Source organism: Mandrillus leucophaeus, unplaced genomic scaffold (genome assembly GCF_000951045.1).
Source record: "Mandrillus leucophaeus isolate KB7577 unplaced genomic scaffold, Mleu.le_1.0 Scaffold216, whole genome shotgun sequence".
In the NCBI taxonomy this organism is placed as follows: Eukaryota; Metazoa; Chordata; class Mammalia; order Primates; family Cercopithecidae; genus Mandrillus; species Mandrillus leucophaeus.
The window spans coordinates 3,715,714-3,729,211 of record NW_012102210.1 but is presented as its reverse complement, the minus strand read 5'-3'; the positions used below and the strand labels follow the sequence as shown (position 1 = coordinate 3,729,211).

The following is a 13,498-nucleotide window of genomic DNA, read 5'->3' as shown; positions in this document are numbered from 1 at the left end:
GGAGGATGTCTGATGTCTGCTCTCCCCCAGGCTCTGCTAACCTGTGTTGGGGCCTAGGGGGCCTCTGGGGTAACCTGGGTCTTGGTTTTCTCATCCGTGAAATGAAGGGTTTGGACTTGTCTGTCACTAAGCTCCCTCCCAGCTCTAAGACTTAGTGAATTCAGGGTTTGTAACTTCCTGGAGCAGCCGCCACTCAGTGACCTCTAATCAACCTTGGCACATTCTAAGTACTCCGTAAGCACTTGTTAAACCAAACCCAGGAGATTAGGAGTTTCTCAGAAGAGCAAAATAATTCCTCAGTGGAGTTCACCCCACACTCTGAAGTGACCAGCTTCCACTGTCCGTGGGCTCTCAGAAAACACCTGCTGAGTGGTGACACTTGTTACTTTGCCTGAGAGGTGGAGGAGCAGGAAAAGGATCAGGAGTTTGGGTTTAAAGTTGGGGAGGAAAGAAACCAGCTACATAGCACATTATCGAAGCACTGCTTGGTCAGCGTGAGACCCCACAGCAAACACTCCCCTCCAGCAACCCTACTCCACCCTTGGGGCTGTGTGGTGGAGAGGAAGGGACCTGCCAGGTTTCTCTCCAGCCAGCTCACCTGCTGCCAAGGCTCCTAAGGAGGCCCTGGGGAGTCTCACAGCAAATCCTACCCCTGCCTTTATAAAGGGGCCTCTGGAGAGGAGCCTGGGCTCCTAGAGACCCCAGGCACATGGGAAGCACTCATGGGGAAGGGGGTAAAGGGGCAGTTTTGCCAGTCCTCTCACAGGTCCTTAGCTGCCACCACCCCTGCTGCTGTGGTGACTCAGCTTCCTGCTTGAGGCTCTGCTGCAGCCACTGAGCCTTTCTCTCTCCAGTGCACCTGAAATTTCTCTCTCTCTCACTTCTCTCTCTCTCTCTCTTGCTCACTTCTCTCTCTCTTTCTCACTCACTTCTCTCTCTCTCTCTCTCGCTCTCTCTCTCTCAGATCTTTAATTAACTCTCAGTGTAGTTTTTCTCTCTCAAACAGTTTTGCATAATCTTTCTCACACTTACACTTACCACATCTGTATTCTCTCTACATATAGCCTCTCTCTCCACCTCCCCAGTCCTTCACACATTCCTTTTCTCTCTCTCTTTTTCTCCCCGCAAACCTCCCGTCTCTCCCCACGCCTCCCCTGGTGCTTAACTGGAAACAGAAGTGAGTTTGTTGTGTGAAGAAGAGGACCTGTGGAAGTAGCAGCCAGGGAGGCAGCAGCGGAAGCAGGCTGGGGCCAGAGGCAGCATCGACAGCCAGGGACCCCAGCGTTCAGCTGTTCCAGGGAGCAGGTAATGCCCCAGGCAGGACTGGTTTGCATCCTGCTCTCTGCCTGTCTCCTCTCTCCAGGACCCGTCCATTTATTTGCCTTCTTGTCTGGCCTTGAAGGGGAAAGGGGATTCCCGACTTATGGAATGGCAGGCACAGGGGCCCAAGGAGTGGCATGCCCTACTCTTCAGAGAACTGTGTGTGGTCTGCTGTGGCTGGGGTCGGGGCGGCTGGGTGAGGGACATGCTAGAACCTAGAAAGGCAGGTTAGGGCTAACTTACGAGGGATGGTTTGAGCCATGTCACTGACCCCTAGGCTTTAGGCAATAGAGAGACATGGAAAGTTTTTCAGCTGGTGAATAACATAATCAAATCTACATTTTATTTTATTTTATTTTATTTTATTTTATTTTTTATTTTCTTTTTCATGCCATCCTCCAAGGTACATCAAATTTAAAAGAGTAGTTACTGATTTATAATCCCAGGGAGAATTGGTGTGGCCCCTCAGAATCAAGCAGTCACAGTTTTCTCAATTTGAAGAAAAAATAAGGTTATTTTCTCAATTGTTGGTTTTTTGTCTATAAAATGTCTTTAAACATTTGGTGTCTGCTAGCAAGTGTCAGCAATCAATAAGACAGTGGAAAGGATGTAAGTTAAAGGAATAGGCTGGGCCCAGTGGCTCATACTTTTAATCCTGGCACTTTAGGAGGCTGAAGCAGGTGGATTTCTTGAGCTCAGGAGTTCGAGACTAGCCTGGGCAACATAGTGAAACCTTGTCTCTACAGAAAATACAAAAATTAGCCAGGCGTGGTGACATGAGCTAGTACTCCCAGCTACTCTGGAGGCTGAAGTGGGAGGATCACTTGAACCCAGGTGGTGGAGGTTGCAGTGAGCCAAGATCATGCCACTGCACTCCAGCCTAAGCAAAAGAGTGAGACTCTGTCTCAAAAAAAAAAGAAAAAGTAATAGAAAAATTCAGAAATTTAAAATTCTTTTAAATACATGAGTCCGTTGAGCTCTGTACAGATAATAGTGTGTTCTGCTAGTAAAATGATTTCTAACTCATATATATAGTATTTTATGGTGCTATTCAAAGAGAACCATGACTCGCAGGAGCCCATTGTGTGAACATGTTTGAAATGTTTTTTTTTTTTTTTTTTTTTTGAGACAGAGTCTCGCTCTGTCGCCCAGGCTGGAGTGCGGTGGTGCAATCTCGGCTTACTGCAAGCTCCGCCTCCCAGGTTCACGCCATTCTCCTGCTTCAGCCTCCCGAGTAGCTGGGACTACAGGCGCCCACCACCATGCCCAGCTAATTTTTGTATTTTTAGTAGAGACGGGGTTTCACCGTGTTAGCCAGGATGGTCTCAATCTCCTGACCTCGTGATCCGCCCGTCTCAGCCTCCCAAAGTGCTGGGATTACAGGTGTGAGCTACCGCGCCCAGCCTGAAATGTTTTAAAAGCACACTCTACTGCTACATAGGGAATGGGGTTAAATGGGACAACCAAAGGCAATGGCAGCAGTAAGTGGCTATTGCAGTGATAGGAGCAGATGATGAGAACCAGAACCAAGATGGTGGCAATGGGTTGGAAAAAAAGGAGAGAGCCAAATAATGTTTATGAAGCAAATGAAAGACCTTAGTGTCCATTTGGACATGAATGGTAAAAAAAAAAAAGGAGCTTCAAGAATGAGTCTAGCTTGTCTAGATGGGTAGATGGCTAGAGGTGCTATTAATCAAAACAGAGGAGAGCAGGGCTGGGTTGATGGAATAAGGGAGGCAGAGCTGTTTTGAATATGTTGAGGGTGACCTGAGAAGGCTGCCGAGCTCCCAGAAGGAGCAGTCCAGTTGTTGGCTGGAATGTTCAGTACACATGGGTGTATTGCCTGGACACAAGGGTGACCTCATTTATAAAATGACACCGCAAATAACATGAGCTAGCCCAGAAAGAGTGTGAAGAGAGAAGAGAGAACAAGATGAAGCAGAATCCTGGGGAAGATCAAGATTTAAGTGTTAGCCGGGCAAGAGGAACTAGGGGAAGATATTGAGAGAGAATCTTCAAAGAGAGGGAAAATATCAAGAAACTGGCCTGTTATAAGAGCCATAAGTCACATTTCAGTTCAGAGGGACCAATCATCACCTCTGAAGTTCCAGAGAGATAAGCTAGACCATAGCTTCTCAGTGCTGTTGGTTTGATTGATTTTATTAGCTTATTGGTTTGACAATTAAAATAACAAGAGGGATCTGAGGGCAAGGGTTGTGAATTTGGGTGCATGGCAATAAATGAGATTAATGGGACACTAGTAAGAAGTAGTGGGGACTGTGGCAAACTAAAAAGTATATGCTTACCTAAGAAGGCACCATCATCAACTCTCATGGATTGTTGCCAAGCAGGAACGTGGGCACAGTGATCAGAACATCTGACTTTTCAAGAAAAGTCAGAGATCTGGATTTCTGTATGAAATCTTACAATTCTTTTTTTTTTTTTTTTTTTGAGACGGAGTCTCACCCTGTCGCCCAGGTTGGAGTGCAGTGGCGCGATCTTGGCTCACTGCAAGCTCCGCCTCCTGGGTTCACGCCATTCTCCTGCCTCAGCCTCCTGAGTAGCTGGGACTACAGGCGCCCGCCACCGCGCCTGACTAATTTTTTGTATTTTTAGTAGAGACGGGGTTTCACTGTGGTCTCGATCTCCTGACCTTGTGATCCGCCCGCCTCGGCCTCCCAAAGTGCTGGGATTACAGGCGTGAGCCACCGCGCCCGGCGAAATCTTACAATTCTTTATTTTAGCAATACTTTTAAAAACTTTCATGCTCTGCGAGGCCTGAATTAAACACACCTTTGAACTGTCAGTTTGAAACCTCTGCCTTTGTCAATGTCCTTAGCGCGGTGGGGGCTGCGCCAGTGACAGCAGGCCAAGTAGTGGTTGGGCAAGGAGGAGATGGAGACCATGAGCACAGACCACTACTTTAGGAAGTGTGGGTAAAAGAAAGGAGAAAGCAAGCAGGAGAGCTAAGGAGACAGGCAGGGTCGGGGAGGCTGTCTTGGGTCAGAAGAGCTGTTTCTAGGCTGAGAGAAAGAGGGTGGAGAGAGGGAAGTTGAAGAAAGACTAGATGATGAAATAAGGATCGGAAAGAGTCGAGGGGTTGGAAGAAAGGATGTTGATGGATTTCGTGCCTGGAGGCCTTTATTTTCTTGGTGAAGTGGGGTAGAAGATGAATCAAGAAGCTTGAAGAGAGGAGCAAAGGTTAGGGACAGCCTCAAGGGACACAGGAAGGGTGCTGACAAGGATGCATGGAAGGTTGCTGCACTTGAGACCTGCTGAGGGGAAACCCTTACAGTGGGTCTTATGGGCCTGGGTGTGGGTGTTGGTGGTGAGGGGCTAAGCACCTCTTACCTTCCAAGCCCTGTGTCAGGCATTTCATTCTCTTACCTGATGTATTCCTCCCAGCAGTCCTGCTCACTCAACTGAGTTCACTCGTGAATAAGTGGCAGCCCCGAGAATCACACCTTTGTCTGGCTGGATTGGAAGTCCATTTGGTTCCACCACACTACCACTCCGTGCTGCCATCCCCACCCCACCTGCCCCCCCGCCCAAGCCCTCAGACACATCTGCAGAGGAGACTGGGCCAGTGAATTCTTGTCTGGGCATTGCCTGGCTAGTTTTATTGGGAAGTCAAAGGGGGAAGAATGGAGGATGTGATGAAGAAAAGAGTAGAGGTCCATGAAGAAATAAGTGAGAACAGAAGGGAATGATGAACTGAGGAAAGAAGCTGGAGGAAGGCAAGACCTGATGAGGCCTAGGAGACAGTGAATGAGAGATTGCATCGTGACAAGGCAGTGGGGTTGGTGAGGAGGGACTGCGTTCCTAAAAATTTCAATATGAGGGTAAAGATGAGGGGAAAGGAGGTGAGTTAAGGATGACTCCAAGCTGTCTAGCCTGTGCAGTGGGGTGGGCAGGGATGCCTTTAGTCACAGCATTGGTCACCACTTTGACATCATGCCATCTCTCTATCCCTTGCTCACGTGCTAAACCACACTCACCAGCACTTTTCCACCACAGGGTGCCTGGAACATGCAGAGCACTCTTCCTCCAGATCTGCAGAGTGGCTCGTTCTCATTTTTCAAGTCACAGCTTCAGTGTCCCCTCCTCAGAGAGACCTTTTGAGACCATGATATCTACTGTAGGTCCCCTGGTCATTTTGTTTATTTTAGACAACTTATTGAAATGGTCATTTATGGATTTGTTGACTTGTTTATTATCTGTCTCTGTCACTAGAGCACGTGCTTAAGAGAGCAAGGACACATACTCTTCATAGCTTTATTTTCCAATACCTAGAATAATGATTGGCACATAGTAGGCATTCACGAGAGAGAGAGAGAAATGAAGAGAAGGAAGGAAGGAAAAGAAAGAAAAAGAGAGAAAGAACACAGGTGAAATGTGTTTGGGAGAAGGATGTTGAGTTTTGAGGTACCTGGGAGACACCGAGGAAGTGACTTCCAATGGGCAGTTGGAAAGCAGGCTGGAGGCTCAGGAAATGGACTGCCACCTTGCCCAGGAAGAAAGTGGGCCCACATGGTACAAGGGTGTGCAAGCTGTCCTTTTGCATGGCTGACTGCCTTTTCAAGACCAGTGTTGGGAGTTGGCTGGTATGGGGCCCGGCGGGAAGAAGAACCCCTCTGGTGGTAAGCTGAAGTTGGATCAGAGTGCTTCTCACTTCTCTCTTTAGTTCTGTTCCTGGTTCTTGCTGCTGCCCTGGCTTCGACCATTTCCCATCATTCTTCACTGCCAGCTACAAGACCCAGGATCTGAATGCAGACTAAATATTTTCATCCTTTTATCTTAAAGAGTATCTCGCCCACCTCTGATTCATGGTGACAGGAGTCCAGCTTCACCCAGGAGCTGGACTTAGTTTTACAGAATTAGAAAATGCTTTTCCCTTGTGCTTGCCTCCTACTCCATTTCTGCTGGCCTTGTGGTCCTCCTTCCTTCCATGGGACACTCAGCAGACCTGCTGTCCCTCTTTTGCAGGGTCCCCAGCTGCTGAGCAGCTCCAGGACATCCTGGGGGAGGAAGATGAGGCTCCCAACCCCACCCTCTTCACAGAGATGGACACTCTGCAGCATGACGGAGACCAGATGGAGTGGAAGGAGTCAGCCAGGTAAGGTGGGGCCCCATGAGGCAGGTGGGCACTTCAGTCTTGCACAGCCTGGGCTTGCCTGACCCTCCTAGAGGGAAGGGGCGCCTTGTACCTTGAGAGCTTCCTGGTCCACAAAGACCTTCCCACCTGCCTTCCTTGGTGTCCAGAAGTAAGGAGCAAACAGAACCTTATGACTTTCTCTTCATCCTCAAAGAAATTAAAGTTCAAGCAGGAAGACAGAACAGTCACCCATGAAACTCTGAGAGTAATACAAAGGCATATACCATTGTCCCTCCGTATCCATAGGGCATTGATTCCAGGACCCCCTGCTGATGCCAAAATCCACATATATTCAAGTCTCCCAGTTGGCCCTGTGGAACTGCCTATATGAAACATTGGCCCATATATGCAGGTTTTGCATCCCATGAATACTGTGTTTTTGACCCCATTTGGTTGAAGAAAACCTGTGTGTAAGTGGGCCCATGCAGTTCAAAACCCATGTTGTTCAGGGGTCAACTGCATTCTTGTCATCGTCGTTGTCGTTTTTCCAGAGATGGGGTCTCATTCTGTCACCCAGGCTTCAGTGCAGTAGGGTAATCATAGCTTACTGCACACAGGCTCAAACTCCTGGGCTCAAGCGATCCTCCTGCTTCAACCTCCCAAGTAGCTGGTACTTTGGGCACATGCCACTGCATCCAGCTAATTATTTTTATTTTTTGTAGCAATGAGGTCTCACTTTTTTTACCCAGGACGTTCTTTAATATAAAATGGTTCAAGCTAAATGCTATAAAAGGGAAAGTACCAAGCAGGCTGGGGTAGACAGTGAGGGCTTCCTGGAGGAAGGAGAAGGTGTGCCAGGCACATCGAGTCTGAATGGTGGGAAAAAATCCAAATGGAGAGGGCTAGTGGGGCACCGAAGAAAAGGGAACTGGCAGAGTTTGGGGCTGCAGAGTTGGAGCCATGGAGCAAAGCATGGGAAACAGAGAGCTCTCCATATATAGGGAGAGCAGAAGCTGGAGGGGAGCCACACGGAGAAGCCACAGGAGGCAAGGGAAGGGCAGGGTAAGAGTGGTTGGCACTGCTCATATCCCCAGTGCATGGGACAAAGGGGCCTTGGGACTTAACTGGACTATTCAGCAGTGCCCAATGCTCCCAAGAGCCCAAGGGGAAGGAAAGCTATGGGAAGAGGCAGCAGGTAGGACCTTCGGACAGGAAGACAGACTGTGCCGATGTTTCTCCACCTTCTTTACATGATGCCACTCTGTCCCCAGGAGAAGAATTTAATTTGATTTAAATCAACTTTATTAAATTAAAATTTAATTTCTTTCATTAGAAATAAAGAATAAGAGCTAGGCACGGTGGCTCATGCCTATAATCCCAACAACACTTTGAGAGGCCAAGACAGGGAGATTGCTTGAGCCCACGAGTTCAAGATCAGCCTGGGCAACATAGGAAGACCTTATCTCTACAAAAAAAAAAAAATCAAAATAGAAAATTAGGTAGGCATGGTGGCACACACCTGTAGTCTCAGCTACTCGAAAAGATGAGGTGGGAGATCACTTGAGCCAGGGGAAGTTGAGGCTGCAGTGAGCCATGATTGTGCTATTGCACTCCAACTTGGGCAACAGAGTGAGACTCTATCTCAAAAAAAAAAAAAAAAGGAATAAGATTTGTCAGGCTGAGTGTAGCTGTAGAGTACCACAAGCCATTGTAATATCTAAAATATTTTCACTCCTCCAAGAACCAGTTTTTGCCTCCTTGGGGGCAATTATGCCCAAGTTGAGAGTGCATGGACTCAACTATGCCCAGGTCTGACTCTGCATGGGGCCCACCGTGACAGCCAGAGCCTGAGCTGTCCACAACCACAGCCTGGGCTCTTCCCTCGCTCATCTCCATCACTAGCCTGGGTAGTTGCTGTGTAGAGCCAGAAGGCACAGGTTTGGACACCCCAGGTTTTCCCCACTCCAGGTACCCTGCAGGGGTATCTGGAAGAAAGGCCACTAGGTGGACTAGCAAATAAATCCCTGTGGGCCTCAGAGAGGAACAAATCCCCAGCCCCACTGCTGGGCCTGGTCCCTGTGTGGAAGCCATTGAATTTCTTCCTATGATCCAATTCTTTGAACACTTACTGTGTTGATCGATTCACAGGCTTGTCTCTTGCAAGTTGCACAGTGACCCTGAGTGGGCGAAACTTTCATTATCCCTGTTTTATAGATAGGAAACTGAGGTGAAGGGGAACAAGTAGCTCACCAGGGTTCAGAGCATGTAGGTAGCTGAATATGGATTCCAGTCCAGGTCTCTCTGACTCCCCACTTGAGGGATAATGGACTTTGTCTTCCCTTCATCATTTTCTCAGCCCTTTCTCTTTCTGTCTCTAACTTCCAGTGACTGTTTTGACTTCCAGGGGAGGACATAGGTCTGGAAGCAATTCTGTTGGGGTCAGAGATACATGGGGAGAGCTGCAGAGCCCAGGATGCCTATCCAAGATTGACAGGGAAGGGGGACGTTTCAAATGACCAAGACCCACCCTGGGCTATTATATCTTAACACCTCTGAGGGGCCAGGGCCTGAAGCCACTGCCTGCCCTGAACGAGGGCCTCTCCTGCCCAGGGTGGGCAAATAGAGAGAAGGAAAGCTGGGCAGGGTCTTCTCAGAGGCCCAGGAAGGAGAGGTTGCCTTCTCCACACCCTGGACAGAGTCTGCATCCAGAACTCCTAGCCATGGTTGCCAGGACCAGACCCTCCACAAGGGCCTATCACACACACCCATGGAGCCCTTGCCAAGAGGGCCTTATGGCCCCCAGAGACCTGACTATTGCCAAAGGCAAAACACATTGTCTCTATTCTCTCAGAGTATGGATTCACAAAGCCCTCTGCACTCCAGACCCAGTGATGGAACCGAGAAACTGTACATGAGGCTGTTTCTAGAAGGGGTCTTCTCTTAAAACGTTAAGGGGTCTGGCAGTTGCCATCTGCAAAGTGGTGGGTTTCCCTGCAAAGCAGGCTTTCTGAAGATGGCACCTGAGGAGGTCCTGGAAGAAGGGCCATCCGGACCTCAGGATAGCCTGGCTCCAACCAGCAGTGAAAAGAAAGTAATGACTAGAAGTTAAAGTGGCTGAACCCAATTCTAGGCAGATCCTAAAGAGGAGTAGCTTGAAGGCCAGCTTGGGGACAGGAAAATGTGAGAGAAGAGTAGCTGCTTTCTCGACTTCTGCTCCACCCTCTTCTACTCTCTACAGCTAACCCCATCTGGTTTCCAGATAACTGTCCAAGGTATGACCAGCAAGCCCCTAGTGAAGTCCGAAGAAGGGTTTGACTGTTGGCCAAGAAGCCCACCATGGCCTGATCAGTTTTTCTGGGTCCTCCTCCAGGCAAACTACAAGGTTAGAGGTGCCTGGGTCAGAGCTATTTGAGGCCTGTCACCCCCACAAAAAAAGAGAAAGCAGTTTCCTCAGTTGACAGGCCAGTGGAGCTACTCAGGGAAGCTAGAGATGTCAGATGTTTCGAGAATCTAAGAATCAGCAAATCATAATGGATTCTGGCCTTCTTAGAGTAACAGGAGAAAATGATGGGGAGTAGGGGATAGCCCCTCACACAGACACTCAGGCTCCAAGAGGGTTATGGATCCACAATACCCATGTCAAAGAGAATCGGGGAGGGGACCTTTTAATAAAAGTATTTAATTTGCTGCAGGGAGTGTTTGCTTTATTGAGTTAAGAGATTAACAGAGTGAAAATCTCAAATCCGCAAGGAATTTTCCCTGGCGGTGCTTTGTCAGGAGTTATTAGTTTGGGGGATGTTTCAGGCCCTTGGAGGAGTCACTCCTGGAGGGATTTAAATGGCTTTTTGAGCTCTGCTGAGCCTTGTGCCATGCACATAATGGGGACTGTGTGTGCAGCGTCATTTCTAATGTGATCAATGCTGGTAGGTCAGGCTGTTAATAAGATAGATTTTTATTAACTCTGTCTCTAGCATTCACATGAGGGAAATGCAGCTGGCTGTTTGCTGATAATGACCTTGCCTGCAGGAAGGGCTGGATCAGATTGGGTGGGGGTGACCATCTGACTGTGAGCAAACTATTTACCCAGAATTCCATCCTCTCTCATGCCCACCCCTGCCGGACTGCAAGTGGAGGGCTGGGAAGGAGAATGACCTGAATTGGAGCCCACCCAAGTGTGGAGGGCCCTTTGGGGTTACTTAGAAATAACCAGAACTTAGCACCTCCCAAGAGCCATGAAAGCAAATTCCAAATCCAAGCTGCCTCTGGTCTCAACTCAGAGCAGACTACAAACACGAACTTGCCAGAAGATTCTTATGAGACACATGCTCTGAGAACATTACTGCAATGACCGGGAAGGGGCAGGAGAAGTGGGTCAGTTGTTGGGTCAGACCAGATCAGTACGTTTTCAAAAGCCCTGAATGGTTCTATGCACATAGGCAGGGATGCTTTCTCACTCCATGCAGGATGGAGAAAGCCGAGCTTTCTGTGTCAACCCTGAAATCACACTCATTAAGATCCTCTGTAGTCCAGGCATGGTGGCTCATGCCTGTAATCCCAGCACTTTGGGAGGCTGAAGCGGGTGGATCACCTGAGGTCAGGAGTTCAAGACCAGCCTGGCCAATATGATGAAACTCCATCTTTACTAAAATTACAAAAAAATTAGCCAGGCATGCTGGTGGGCGCTTGTAATCCCAGCTACTCAGGAGGCTGAGTCAGGAGAATTGCTTGAACCTGGGAGGCAGAGGTTGCAGGGAGCCAAGATCGTGCCATTGCACTCCAGCCTGGGCAACAAGAGTGAAACTCTGTCTCAAAAAAAAAAAAAAAAAAAAAAATCCTGTATAATGCCCTCTTAACATCATTTCCCATCTTAGTGTGGGGCAGTAGGCATCCCCAGACTTCTGGTTTCACCACCCATCTGGAATCAACCTTCCAGTGGAGCCAGAGCTGCCCACCCAATTTAAAGGAGAGTAGGAAGCTGAGAGCTCCAAATGCAGAAATCAACAAACTTGGTTCATTCATTCAATTAATATTTATTATCTGCAAGCCCTGAGCCTGCTAGAGATATAAAAATGGAACATGGTAGATCCTGCCCCTGCTCTCTTGGGCTCTCAGTCCAATTGGACATAGAGGCAAATAAGGGGGCATTTGGTAATGGGGCCACTGTGAAAGCCGAGCATAGGAGCATCTAATCCAGGCAGGAGGGGTCCAGGAAGGCTTCTAGGAGGAAGAGATGTTCACATTGAGACCTGAAGGATGGGTCAGAGTTAGCCAGGAGAGGGTAGGGAAGAGGGGAGAGGGCCCTGGAACCGGAAAAACAGACACATAGAGGAACAGGCACAGGTTCCCTGTGGCTGGACTGTAGAGCAATAGGCTGGGAATGGCAGGGCTGATGATGCAGATTCTATGCCGGCCATGTTATAGTGTTTGAACTTGGTGCTGAGAGCTTCAGAAGACCACTGAAAGGTTCTAGGTGGGAAAAGGACAGAATCATGCATATCCTTAAGAGAGATCATCTGGCTTTAGTGTGGAGAATGGATAAAAGGGGGCAAGACTTGGCCAGTTAGGAGGCTGGTCCAAGGGAGAGGTGCTGGCAGTGGGGATAGAGAGAAGGGGTAGATTGAGACAAAATTTAAAAGGTAGAATTGACAGGACTTGACAACAGATGGCACATGGGGGCAGATAGTCAGGGAGGCACCCATAATTCCCACTTAAGCTAGTGGGTACCTCATGGTAGCAGCTTAGGAAACATAAATGTAGTAGTAAAGTTTTATTACATTGGGTATTTTTTGTTTTGTTTTGGGGGCAGTTGATAATGAGTTCCATTTTGGATAGGTTCTATTTGAAGAAACTCCAAGTGGAGATGTCCAGGGATCATCATGTGGCCACTGTGTCTGGAGTTCAGTAGAGAAGCATAAATGTGTGAGGCATCAGCATCTAGGTGGAAATCAAGCCCACAGAAAAGGATAAGGTTGCCCCTGAGGTCTGTGAAGTGAGAAGAGAGCCCAGAACAGTCCCCAGGAATTTCAGTATTTGCAGGATGGGCAGATGAAGAGGAACCCACAAAAGAGACTGAGAAGGGGCAACCAGGAGGTTAGGAGGGGAATCGGAGGAGGGCTTCGTCCTGGAAACCAAGGGCAGAGAGACATTCAACATGGAGAGAGGGGATAACAAGTACCACAAGAACTGAAGCGCATCCGCAGGATGGACCCACTCCCGCAGTCTGAGAAGGGGTAGGGCAGAAGCCAGAGGGCAGTAAGTTGAGAAGAGTTAAAAGTAAAAAACTGACTTGACAGTTCTTCCAAGATGCTTATCCATGAAGGGCAGGAGTGAAAGAGGCGTCTTAAGGGGAACATAGGCCAAGGGAGATCCTTTTGGTTTTGAGGGTCAGTGAAATATGAGCATATTGTAGGCTTACAAGAAGGGTCCAGGGGAGAGAGAGTGATTTAAAGGGAAAAGAAGCTGAGGGAGGCTGCTGGATGGAGCAAGGCGGCCCTGGGCACAGGTGGAGGGGCTTCTAGCAGGGAGTTGAGGGAATTCCAGGCCTGTCTCTGGTTTGAGGAGACAGGTGGGGTGGAAAAGCGATTGTAGGAGCTGCAGATGGCTGGTATACACGAGCCAGACAAGCAGCTCCAGGTTAGCAGTCATCGCTCTCTTGTTTTATTGCAGTGGAGTCACGCATGGAGATTTGTGGTCAGATGAAGGTTTTTAAGGTTGTTTGACTTCTACCTTCTGCTGATCTACTGTTCTGAATAATTATACTCTTTGTCATTATCAAGCTGCTTTTATGTCCAGTATCTAACTTGGTCCTTCCCTCTCTCTATGCTAGTCCAAACTGAAACTTGAGGCTTATGTTGATGAAGTAGGAAAAAGGGATTTTTATATGAATCAGAACCTGGATCAAGCTGCAGGTAAAATGTTCCCTGAAGTCTCAGAGGCCCTGGGTTCCATCCAGTGCTCTCACAACTGGCAGTGTAAACACAGAATGAGGGTTATGCTAGGGGCTTTCATCCCTCAGGGACTTAGGATAACTTACAGTTAGCACAACCCAGGGCAGAGCTGCATGAGAGACCTTCAAAGTCCTGC

The 13,498-nt window shown here is 48.4% G+C and overlaps 1 protein-coding gene across 1 annotated transcript in view; it reads left to right on the top strand.

The window, feature by feature from the left end:
- The window catches only part of SLC4A5 (solute carrier family 4 (sodium bicarbonate cotransporter), member 5), a 118,843-nt gene that overhangs the window by 38,475 nt on the left and 66,870 nt on the right, over nucleotides 1-13,498 (top strand). The window contains exon 4 of the mRNA XM_011980707.1: nucleotides 6,307-6,436. Coding sequence (XP_011836097.1) covers nucleotides 6,307-6,436 — 130 coding nt within the window. The remainder of the gene's footprint in view (nucleotides 1-6,306; nucleotides 6,437-13,498) is intronic.